The 12767-nt window shown below is 37.9% G+C and overlaps 1 protein-coding gene across 8 annotated transcripts in view; it reads right to left on the bottom strand.

Moving 5' to 3' along the window:
- Positions 1 to 12767, bottom strand: part of FRYL (FRY like transcription coactivator) — a 260634-nt gene that overhangs the window by 99014 nt on the left and 148853 nt on the right. For 6 of the 8 annotated variants that reach the window (XM_044225780.1, XM_044225783.1, XM_044225781.1 and 3 more), the window contains 5 exons: positions 8336 to 8434; positions 7225 to 7326; positions 4270 to 4314; positions 1208 to 1311; positions 694 to 802 (listed from right to left, as the gene is read on the bottom strand). In XM_044225780.1, coding sequence (XP_044081715.1) covers positions 694 to 802; positions 1208 to 1311; positions 4270 to 4314; positions 7225 to 7326; positions 8336 to 8434 — 459 coding nt within the window. The remainder of the gene's footprint in view (positions 1 to 693; positions 803 to 1207; positions 1312 to 4269; positions 4315 to 7224; positions 7327 to 8335; positions 8435 to 12767) is intronic. The other 2 variants (XM_044225778.1, XM_044225779.1) reach the window with 1 other exon arrangement.

Here is a 12767-nt window from a genome sequence, read left to right as displayed (position 1 = left end):
TCCCCAAAGGGAAGGGGACTGAAACCTGGGATTTGCTCACTCAGCCTCTATCACTTTGGAATAAACCCTCCAGCAGAGACTCCTGCAGAGACGCAGAGCTCAAATTGTATTTCCCAGGGCTCCTCACTATAGTGGGCTTCGGGATGTGATTTAGACCCTGCCAAGGGGCATATACCCATGTGAGTCCACGGGAACCGGCACACTTGAGGAAGAGGAGGGGACAGAAGGAATCTTCTACTGATGGGGACCACGGCAGCAGCTACCCTGATAGCCCAATTCTGCAATTTCCTCTTAGTCATTCAGACTTGTCCTACCAGTGACTCTGTGAACCATCCAGATTGCTTCAAAGATCCTTCTGGGCTCCGCTAGCTGCAATGGATTCTGTATCTGTCCCTAAGAAACTAGAGTAATGCACGAGAGAACAATTTTCCAAAAATCTTGGGAGAGACCTCCTGGACCCTTCCTAAATTACGTGCTGCTTCTGCCTGTGGGTCTCACTGCCTTCTGCAAGGGGTGCAGATCAAGGACGTAAACTGACTTTGTCACAAAAAAATTATTAGCATAGGCTCATTTTTCACTATTCACTATTAATAAGTGTTTTGTTGTCATGCTTTTAGATGGGCAACTCCAAATTACTATAATAAATTATGTGTAAGTTGCAGGTATATGTGTATTATCGGATACAGCACTCACCTGAGCAATGAACTGAATAATCTTCACAAATATGTTGAGAGGTGTATCACGAGGAACCACACTACGTGAACCTTTTGGAAAAAGTGCTGACACTATGCTCATAAGACGACTACAGGGGAAAAAAAAAAAAGAGACTGAGTCATAAAGAGATAATGACATTGCCAACATTCTTCCTACTCTTCGAAGATGTCAAGAGAATTCATATTCCTTCTTAAGGTCTTTGCAAGGCTCACTAAAGCCCAATCAGTGTGATGTTTTTTAACCAAGATATTTAAAAACATATACTTTTTTTTTTTTAAAAGACTTTATTTATTTGTTTGACAGAGAGAAACAGCAAGAGAGGAACTCAAGCAGGGGGAGTGGGAGAGGGAGAAGCAGGCTCTGCACTGAGCAGGGAGCCTGATGCAGGGCTTGATCCCAGAACCCTGGGATCATGACCTGAGCCGAAGCCAGTCTTTAACGACTGAGCCACCCAAGTGCCCCTAAATATATACTTTAATACAAAGGCACTTACCTTTGAGTTACAGTGTTGCTTTCACATTTTATTCTAATTACATAAACCCACAACAATCTATACAAAGATTCCAGTGCAACGCGAGACATTTTAGGATCTTTATTCTGTTTAAAAACAAAAGAGAAAAGAAATAAACTTATTAAACCACTTGTGGTCATTTCCGACCAAATACAATCTATCAAGAACTAAAAGCCATTGCCCTACTCCTTTCTGTCTTTCAATCTAAAGCAGGCTTAGATATGTAAATATACATCCGGCATACGGTAACCAACATATTATTGAAAGGTAACCATAAATAAGGAAATCCTGAGCCATTCCTTAAATGCTCAAACAAAATGATAAAATATTAGTATTATATTAATATTACATTAACACTTTAAAGAACTTCTAAATTATACACCCATCAACTTACTTGATAATAAATGGTTCACACAGTACTGACATCACGTGGAAGGATTACTCATCTTTGGAGTAATTCACTGCAGCCCATACATAGTTAAAATTCAGAACACCAAAAGTTATTATAGATACTTGCATTTATGAAAAAATGAGAACTATTATCCTTTTATTTTTTATTATAAGGTGATTATCCTTATAAGGGAAAACAGAATAGAGGGCGAAAAGCATGGACTCTGAAATCAGGAATGATAGCGGCCAGAGTCCATTCTGGGGTACTGTTTGATTACTTGGTGGCACAAGCGATTTTGTCATCTCTCAAATGGAGACAAAATAGTACCTACCGCAAAGATTAAGGAAGTTATTATATGTGAGAAGCACTTGGAACACTGCCTGGTACATGTTAAATGCTCAATACATGTTAGTTGTTGTACCTTTACATTTTGTTTAGAATGAGAAATGACTTAAGTTATCATTTAGAATGAGAAAATTATTCCATTTCAATCACAATTTGATCTGTAAACTTTTTCTTCAAGATACTTCTTCTAGAAAGTTAAGTTCTCAAATGACCAGAGTCATGTAATGAGATTTAATTGTGAATTTTCAAAATGTAGCTAATTGGTCACTTTCATTAGGAGCATTCTGGGGAGAGGGTGGTGGGCAGAGGGAGAGGGAGAGAGAACCTCTAAGCAGGCTCCATGCCCGGCGCAGAGCCGGACACAGGGCTTGATCACATGACCCCGAGATCATGACCCAAGCCAAAATCAAGAATCAGATGCTTAACCGACTGAGCCACCCGAGTGCCCCAGAAGCATTTCTTTATGCATGTTTATTGGTTCTAGGATGCACTGATTGCTCTAAATTAGCATTCATTTAATTTGGTTTGGGAGATTTTTTTTTCTAATTTTTATTTATTTATTTCAGAGAGAGAGAGAGAGAGAAAGCACAAGCAGGGGGAGGGGCAGAGGGAGAAGCAGGCTCCTCACTGAGCAGGGAGCCTGATGAGGGGCTCAATCCCAGGACCCTGGGATCATGACCTGAGCTGAAGGCAGAAGTTTAACTGAGCGAGCCCCCTGGATGCTCCAGGTTTGGGGACTTCTTATTGTTAAACAATTACTTTATACACAGCAAGGAATAAAAGGTAGTTTTAAAATACTAAATAATTTAGCCACTCTATTTTATGTTTTCTTAATATGCAGAAAAACGGACAACTACGTATGAAAAGCAATGCAAAACAATAACAACTCAGGATTAAGAGGAAAAACAGCCACTAGAAAATATGATTTTACACATCTGTATGAAGAATTGATATAATTAAGAATGGAATACTGGGATGCCTGGGTGGCTTAGTCAGTTAAGGGACTGATTTTTGATTTCAGCTCAGGTCATGACCTTGGGGTCCTGAGATCAAGCCCCAGGTAGGGCTTCACTCTGGATGTGGAGCCTGCTAAGGATTCTCTCTTCTCTCTCTGCCCCTTTCCACCGCTGAAGGGAAAAAAAGAAAAAGAATGGAGTATTGATTATTCTGCTGGTCAGTGTCTTAACATCAATCTCCTGCCACTGCTAAATCCATAATGAGTCCAAATTTCAAATACACTCCCTAGTAGTTACTAATTTGTTACTAATGTAACTAAAGTAACATATGAAGTATCAAGGAATATATCCGTTGTTACTAGTTACAATCAAGTTTTTTGTAGTACTTTCTTATCTATCATTTAAATCCAAGATATCAAAATATAATATGTATACTCCAAGTACTATTTTCACATTATTACATTCTATTTTCAAAATATATTAAAAATATTTAAGTCCAATTTCATACAAAAAAATGTTCTTATATGAATGGCTAATAAAGTATTTGGGTTATCTCATGTTAAAATTTGAGGTATCCAGAATGAAAACCACTTGAGTTTCAAACTTTCTAAGATGGACTACTATGTTTACAAAACAGAGTTACTCTATATTGAACAAAGCCAAAACCACATGAAAAATGATCAAGCAATGATACTTATTCAGTCACTAAAACGCTGCTCTACATGTCTGAATAATTAAAACATCCTAAATTGATCTGAGCCTTAAACAAAGATAGATGTATAATATATAATTCCCTAGTCACAATTTTTGGTATAAAATGAATAATCAGATTGTTACATAAATTAAAATCCAATAAAGTTCTGATATGTCCAATATGTTTGGCAGCAATCATTTTTAATGTTTCCCTTTTTTTCTACTGGGAACTAAAACCAAAATATTTTGTTTAAAACCCAAACCAATAGGATGAAAGTTTTAAAAAGTCATGCATCAAAAATCACAGTCACAATCTAAGCCACTATCACCTTAATTTCACTTAAATTCTTAAAGTTTCATTTATAACAATGTAATTAATGTTAGACAATAAATTAAACAGACTATTTTAAAATCAAGGATGTGGGTTAAGAATCCACATTCATATCCTTTTCAGCCTGTAAGCTCATCTTCTTGGGGCCACGTTAATATGAACCCTGGAGAGTGTCCCTGCTGGGAGCTGAGCTAGTCTTTGACAGGAAGAGAAGCAGATTGGAATAAATACATCAGACATGCAATGCAACAATGGGTCAGGGGGGAAAAAAAGCCACACTTAAAGGAGATAAAGCAGTAGTTTACTTTGTACCGTCAACACAACTCACCTGGAGTGTTTCTATTTGTTTTCTGATACTGTTGTTAGATGGCATCTAAATAAAGCAATGTGAGACAGCAAACGTAAACATGAGATGCGGCACATGCATGTTAGATGAAAATAAGCACAAAACAAGACAGCTCTTCACCAAGGTCTCTATTTAGAAGAAATCTGAAAGTTCCAAGACAGTGGCCAGAAACACTAAGGGGAAAAAAAAAAATCCTACAATTCGGGGATCATGGGATACATCTACAGTACTCGAACTAAGAGAAAATGGTTAAATTGTTAACATTCTTAAATGTTCCTCAGACCACTGCTTTTGAGTCTGAGCAAGGGTAAATTTTTAAAGGAAAATAAGCATGCACTGTAGAAAAAAAAATCTTCAATTAATTCTATAGGAAATCTACTCTTATTAATCCCTTCCCCCCAATCCCTCTCAGATTATTCTTCAGAAACTTGGCCATCATTTTCCACACAATGACCTTAACGGATATAAAGATCGGGAAATAGGAAACTACTAAATTCTGTTTAGGACACAAATAACAGATTTATCATTTTCTGTGAATATCAATGGATGCTTTCTCATGGCAGTTATGGGCCAACAGGACTAACGCCCATTTCTCATGGCAGCCAACTTCAAAAACTAGTAGGGTCATTCAAAAAAAAAAGTGGACAATAGTGAAGTGTTTTAAAAATGTCTCCTATTTATTCTTATGGCTCTAGAGAATAATGCTTTTTACTATCCTAGCATTGTAGCCAAATATTTTTTGAAAATATTCAGTATAGCAAAATTCCTTAGAGACCATTAAAAGGTAGACCTCAAAAAGGCAAAATTTATGGAACTGAATGGATCTAAATGCAGATCCTATCTCTACCACTTTTTGGCATGGGTTACTTATCTTCTTATAGCCTCAGTTACAGTAAGAATTAAGTGATACTATATTTAGAGCATCTAGCATATGGTAAATATTAATAAAAACAAGCTTTAAGAAGTCATAAGTCTAATGAATTAAAAACTGTTATAGATTTTTTTTTTTTAAATCAGGAGGTTACTTGAATCTCAAAACAAAATCACTGTAGGCCTTTATTTTGAACCAGTTTTTCCTATATATAGAACAAATAAATCATATCTGCTGTACCAGTTACCTAGTGTAGGTTTTTTCCCTGCATACTCAATGTCTTACCTCAACGGCAGTGTAGCCACAGTCTCTAAAGCCTAATAAACAGGAGCCAATTCAGAAAATTTCTGCTGAATAGAGCCTTAATGTAAGTTAAGGGTTAATGGCCAAGACAACTATATTCCAAATATTCATGCTAAGGTGGCTCTTATCTCCTTTAGCCTGGCAGATGGACATTGCCATTAACGAAAATGGACAATATGCCAGAAATATTTAACAGGAGGTAAGGGTTCAAAGAAAACAGCATTTTAAATGAAAGCCTTAAGACAAAAAATAAAAGTTAAGGTACTGCGAAAGAATTGCAAATATGTTAGGTGGAAACGTATATATATAAAAAAATTCCAACAAGCAACAGAAAAGTATGAGTTGTCATGAAACAAAGCAACCTTTTAGCAAACACTTAAATGCATGTCTTACAATATTTTATTACAAGTATGGAAAAATCATACCACCCAGAAAATGATCAATTCCCTTTCAGTATCTATATCTACACGAATTTTTCAAAATGAGGACAGAAAACAGTTTAATGCAATTAATTAAGTAAAACCTATTTTCTGGTTGCATGACATAAAAAGTTTAACAAGCTTGATCGGTCCTGAGAATCTTCATATAGGAAGCAAAGAGCATATCAATTCTCATCCAAGTATGAGTAATACTGATGTATAGCTAAGAGAAAAATAACCAAAACTGTTTTTCAAAGACTGATATTTTTCTGTATACCTCTTTAAGTGATCAAGGCACTTTGGAAAATGATATACAATGTCATGGAAAGTATATATAGGATAATGTGGTTCCGTGGACCATTCTCAAAGTGGGAAAGAAGAGCCAGACCTATTTCTCAAATACCCCAATGACCTATAGGGTCAGAGAAAAGTCATTTAATCTATCTGTGCTTGCTTTCATTGTCTTCAAAGTATAAAAGTTTTTGATGTTATCCCTAACTTAGAGGAGTAACAGGAAATGAAATGTCATGTCTATCATGTTTCTATAACTTGTAAGCAAATACTCAAACATATCTATCCATGCATCAAGAACAGTGTTCATATCAAGCATTTCCATGACATTCAGGTGAGGAACAGTGCCATGTTTTATGCAGACACGAACTGAGCTCCTATCCACAGAAGAAAGGAAAATCCCATTAGCAGAGCACCCTGCCAGCAGAGTACCCTGGGAAGATAAAGATCCTACTATCGCACAGTTTTGTTGACAACAGTGAGAGACCAGACATGGATATGCCAAATAGCGTTAGTAACAACCATTTCTTGGTTCAAGGCAGAATCATTTAAGGAGCTTTTGTACCCATGTGGATCCAATACCAGGCTTTTCGATTCCACCGGGCATACTTACATTAAATGTGCTTTTAGTGACATTTAATATCAAGGCTTGTTTCCTTTTCAGACTGGGGACAACATTACTTAATTTTTTCAAAATGCAACACAAAATAAGTATCTGGAAGGTTCTATAAGATGAATACTCTGCAATTCTAAAGGAATGTACTTATTAACAAATACTGCTAGATCTAAGATAATATAAACAACAGCTGTTAAAAATGTACAGTTTTGTGTTAAGTCAAACTAAATTTTCAATCACAAGTTTATTCATGTCGATACATGATTCCCCACAGAAAGAATGATTATAAGAAAAGCAATATGGTAAAGTATTACTATTCAAATGTACCAGTAACAAGGAACATTTTAATACATATTGTTCAATATATATATATACACATAAGTGAATATACTATAGTCAAGAATATTTACAGGTCAGAAATGTGACTTACATCTTACCTTTAAATGTGACAAACAGTTCTGTAGGAAAATATGCCAGTTATTTAAAAAAAACTGTTTCTGACTGACACATAAAAGGCAGGTAATTAGTGGATATAGAGCCTGTAGGAGACAGGGAAAGGGGGATTAACATTTTTCAGGGAAAAGCACTGGATCTGTTAATTATATTTATTCTCATCAACAAAGAGAAGTACGTTTTTTAGGCAGGATTCCCATTTGTCATAAGAGGTACGATCTCACAGAGGAATCTAACAAAAAACATGATAAAGAGCAAATTTTCTATTAGAACAACTCCTAATCTATCTCCTTTCGTGCTTTTATTTTCCCACAGACCCATCGCTCCTTCAAGCAGTACAGGGGTTAGTGATCCCCTAGGATCAAGGACGGACTGGCACTAAAATTTGAGCTATCCAGGTGCGTGACTTCAGGGCAGACACATGATGTGCTCCAAGGCTCGCTTTCGGAGCTCAGAATAATAATTACGTGTCTCCTACAGGGTTGTGAGGCTTAAAGTAAAACAAAGAATGTAAAGCACTTAGTTCAAAGCCTGGCACAATCACTATTTATTTATTATTAGATCTCTATCGTAAGTGGTCAAGTATTTGTCTAATTCTCCACACTTTCTCCGAGCTGCATAAAAGTTTACAGAAAATCCTTTAACATTATATGAAATGGGTGGTTAAGTGGGGCGGTGGGGGGGTGGGGAATAAATCTTAAATCTCTGAATAGGAATGATGTCATTAGACAGACAACTGTTCCTAAATAATCTAATACTTCTGAGTGTAACTTATTATAATGTAAAACAAGGGAATTTATGGTTCAATAGTATAGTCAACCTTCCACATAGTATAATACATAATTTAAAGCAGCTGTCAAGACAGGCCAATACCTAGAATGAATTCTGAATCACCTATCAAATGTAGAGCTAGTCCAATTAGGACTAGAAAGTCTTAAAAAGAGCAGGAAAAATATATAAAACTTGCCCTTATGCTATATTTTGGATATTTTATAATTTCAGCTTTTATAATTCTCTTAAATCTCTCCTGAATTCATAAATAAATTACTCTAACTCCTAATGAAATATGTATAGGGTTGAAGTGCTTTTCAATACCAATGAATGCTTCTTTCTGGAGCTCAGTTCAAAAGTAGTCTGATAGAGCATCTCCACGAAATTTTTCAAACAGGGAACATTCACTTCATTTTTAACAGCCTAGGTCAAGAGATAATAGAAAAAGAAAGAAAATGGTTACAAACATTAAGTTAAATGATCCAAGAATTACAAGAAACTTATGTAAGATTCGAAATCGGTGAATAATTCACGACTATCGGGGCGCCTGGGTGGATCAGTGGGTTGGGGCCTCTGCCTTGGGCTCAGGTCATGATCTTGGGATCCTCGGGATCCTCGGGATCCTGGGATCCCATGATCTCAGGTCATGATCCGGGGATGGGGGGCTCCAAGTCAGGCTCCCTGCTCTGCGGGGAGCCTGCTTCCTCCTCTCTCTGCCTGCCTCTCTGCCTACTTGTGATCTCTGCCAAATAAATAAAGAAAATCTTGAAAAAAAAAATAGTAATTCATGACTATCTCACTGAAGTCCTGTGAACTGCCTAACGACCACTGTTCGGGAAAGAAGATAAGCCCAGTCCCTGCCCTGGGAACATGGAAGGAGAGCAGACAAGTGCGCATGCGCTAAAGCAATCAGACCGCTGCAAGAGAGAAATCCTCGGTGCTCTGCCTCGCATAGAGGCCCCTAGAGAAAACCTCTGCAAGGAAAGAACACCTCAGCTGAATCTAGCTCCTCTTGCCTGAAAAGAGTGCAATAGTTCCCTGCCGTAACCTCTGGCCTTGTCCTCCACTGCCCCGCCCTCCTGCCCTGGGATGTGGCCACATCAGCTAGCTTCTTGCTGTTCCTAGAACATACCACGCATGATCTTGCTTCCGGGCGTGTGCACTGGTTTCTAATGTCCAAGAAGCTCTTCTAGCAGTTACCACACAATCACCTCTTTCCAGGTGGAGGTCTCACCTAATCACTTTATCTAAAATTTCAACTTCCTTACTCCTTCAGCAATTCTCACCCCCCCACCCTATTTTACATTTCTCCATAGTACTGATCACCATCTACATACTATATATTGTACCTACTAGATGACTATCTGTTGTCTGCACTAAAAGTAGCTAAGAGCAGGGAGTCTTTCTTCCCTTAATCATTCCTGCATTCCCTTTGCACAGAAGAGGCTCTGATCTGACGAAAGCACTCCATACACGTAATGAATAAGTGGGGTCCAACCAGGCAAAGGAGGTAGGAAAGTTATTAAAGAGGCAAGAAGGTTCCAGACAGAAGGAGCTCTATGTGCAGAGTGGGCGCTATGGATTGAACGGTCACCTCTCTCACAATCCAAATTCGGATACTGAAGTCCTAACTCTGTGTACCTCATAATGTGTGACCTTATTTGAAAATTGCAGATGTAATTAGTTAAGTTAGGATGAAGTCTTATTGGGGCTGGCGTATGATAATCCAACATGACAGCTGTCCTTAAAAAAAAAAAAAAAAAAGAATTTGGACAAAGACGAACACAGGAGAACGCCATGTAAAAATGAAGGCAGAGCTCAGGTGACGGTTGTGTAAGCCAGGGAAGGTCAAAGACATCAGAAACTAGGTGAGAGGCTTGGAAGAGATTCCTTCTTAGCTGTCGGAGGGGATCAACCTGCCAACACGTTGGTCTCGGACACCCGGCCACCGTAACTGTGGAGTCAATAATTGTTGTTTAAGGATCTAGTTTGGGGTATTTTGTTAGGGCTGCCTTAGCAAACAAAACAAACATGGCAAAAAAAGAAGAATCAGGGGTGCCTGGGTGGCTCAGTGGGTTAAGCTGCTGTCTTTGGCTCAGGTCATGATCTCGGGGTCCTGGGATCGAGCCCCACATCGGGTTTTCTGCTCAGCAGGGAGCCTGCTTCCCTCTCTCTCTCTCTGCCTGCCTCTCTACCTACTTGTGCTCTCTCTCTCTGTCAAATAAATAAATAAATAATCTTTAAAAAAAAAAAAAGAAGAAGAAGAAGAAGAATCAGGCAACATAGTATTAATGGACCACATCAAGGGTCCTTCTTCCTACAACCTGCTCCTTTTAATTACCTGGGAAAAAAAACCTAATCTCGGGTAACTGGCAAAACCAATGACAATCTGGGATTGGATAGGCAGTAATTCAAACTACTTCTAGAAAAACAAATTGAGCACATGTACTAAGGATAATATACTAAAACTGATCATTTTAGAAAGGATTTTATAAATTATATCATCTTGGCTAGAAATGGAAGTTAGTAACTTTCCATTTATTCAGGCTTTACTTTAGTTGAAAATTTAAGAAGTGGAGAAATTTATTTTCATCTTGAGACTCAAACTGTAGTTTAGACTTTGATTTTATAATATTGAATTAAATGGCTTGTGATCTATATATTCATATGAATTGATTTATGGCATTCAGGTCCTGTCTAGAGCATTCTTAGAAAAGGTGGGCAGGGAATTGTATGGAAAGTGAAGAATTTCAAATATTTATGACAGTGATAGGCCTGATTTTTCATACCTTTCTTGAAATTCTTACTTACAGAAACTATTTCCTTATAATTAAATATTTGAAGATTTTTTTTAATGGGTATGAACAAAAGTCAAGAATTACTGCTTTGCAGGTAGTTTGAGTCAGATAGCCTCCCACTCCAGTTAGTCTGTTCTGTTTTTTATAAAATAAACCTATCATTTAGAGAGCCATTACGGAACATGACAGACTCAGATATATAGACCCACATATATACAGCCAATTGATTTTTTGTTAAGATTTTATTTATTTGAGAGAGAGAGAGAGAGATTGAGCAGTGGGGAGGGGCAGAGGGAGAGAGAGACAAAGAAGAAGACTTCCTCCTGAGGGAGCCTGAAGTGGGGCTCGATCCCAGGACCCTGAGATCACGACTTGAGCCAAAGGCAGATGCTTAGTCGACTGAGCCACCACCTAGGTGCCTCTCAGCCAACTGATTTTTTGAACAAAAAACTAAGCTACTTAGAAAGAACTGTCTTGTCAACAAAAGGTCAGACGGTGATGGAACAAATGGATAGCATATGTAAAAAAACAAAAACTTAAAACAAACCTGGTCATACCTCAATCATACACAAAATTAACTCAAAATGAATCCTGACCTAAAATTAAGCTCTAAAACTGAAATACAGGAGAAAACCTTTGCAACCTTGGGTTAGGCAGAGACTCCCTAGCTATGATACAAAAAGCACAATTAATGAAGAACAAAATGATAGATCAGACTTCATCAAAACTTCCCTTCCAAAGAGAGTTAAGAGAATGAAAAGACAAATCATGGTCTAGGAGAAAATATTCACAGAGCATATATCTGATAAAATATTTGCACCTAAAACATGTTTTAAAAATGTATTAGGATGCCTGGGTGGCACAGCTGGTTAAGCCTCCAACTCTTGGGAGCACCTGGATGGCTCAGTGGGTTAAGCCTCTGCCTTTGGCTCAGGTCATGATCTCAGGGTCCCGGGATCGAGCCCCACATTGGGCTCCCTGCTCAGCAAGGAGCCTGCTTCCCCATCTCTCTCTGCCTGCCTCTCTGCCTACTTGTGATCCCTCGCTCTCTGTCAAATAAATAAATTAAAAAAAAAAAAAAAAGCAGGCCTCCAACTCTTGGTTTCCAGTCAGGTCATGATCTCGCGAGTTGTGGGACAGAGGCCTGATTTGGGCTTTCTGCTCGTGCGTCACTACAATAGCTAAAACTAAAACAACTGACGAAAACAAGGGGTGGTGAGGATGTGGAGGAACTAGAACTCTCACACAAAGCTCCCTGGAACGCAAAATGTGTAACAATTTTGGAACATGGTTTGACGATTTCTTTAATATATATAATATAATATATATATTTTATATATAAGTATATATAATAACCAAATAACAATTTTTAATAACCAAACATACACCTATCATTCGATCCACCAATTCCACTCCTAGACATTTCCCCCAAAAGAAATTAAAAAAAATTTTTTTCCTCATATACAGAGTTGTGCATAAATACTGACAGCAGCTTTATCTGTAAGAGCCAAACACCGGAAACAACCCAATGTCCAAAAACAGGTAAACACATAACCAAATCACGGCATAGCTATATAAATGAAATACTACTCAAAAAAAGGAAAACCCACTGATATATTCCACAACACAGCTGGAACTCAAATTACTCAGAGTAAAAAGCTTTGTTCTGTAAAATTCCATTGATATAAAATTCTTGGAAAACCAAAACCAAAACCAATGTAGAGTGATAGAACATCGATAGTTGCACTCACCAAGGTGGGGTGAGTGGGAGGGGTTAATTTAAAAAAAAAAAAAAGGAAACTTTTAGGGTGTGATAGATATGTACATTATTTTGGGGGGGGTGTTGCAGAGGGAGAGGGAGAGAGAGAGAGAGAGAGTCTTAAGCAAGCTCCATACCCAGTACAGGGCCCAACACGGGGCTCGATCTCAGAATGCTGAGATCATGACCTGAGTCGAAA

Source organism: Neovison vison, chromosome 11, assembly GCF_020171115.1.
Source record: "Neovison vison isolate M4711 chromosome 11, ASM_NN_V1, whole genome shotgun sequence".
NCBI lineage: Eukaryota > Metazoa > Chordata > Mammalia > Carnivora > Mustelidae > Neogale > Neogale vison.
This window is presented reverse-complemented; position numbering and strand designations above follow the sequence as displayed.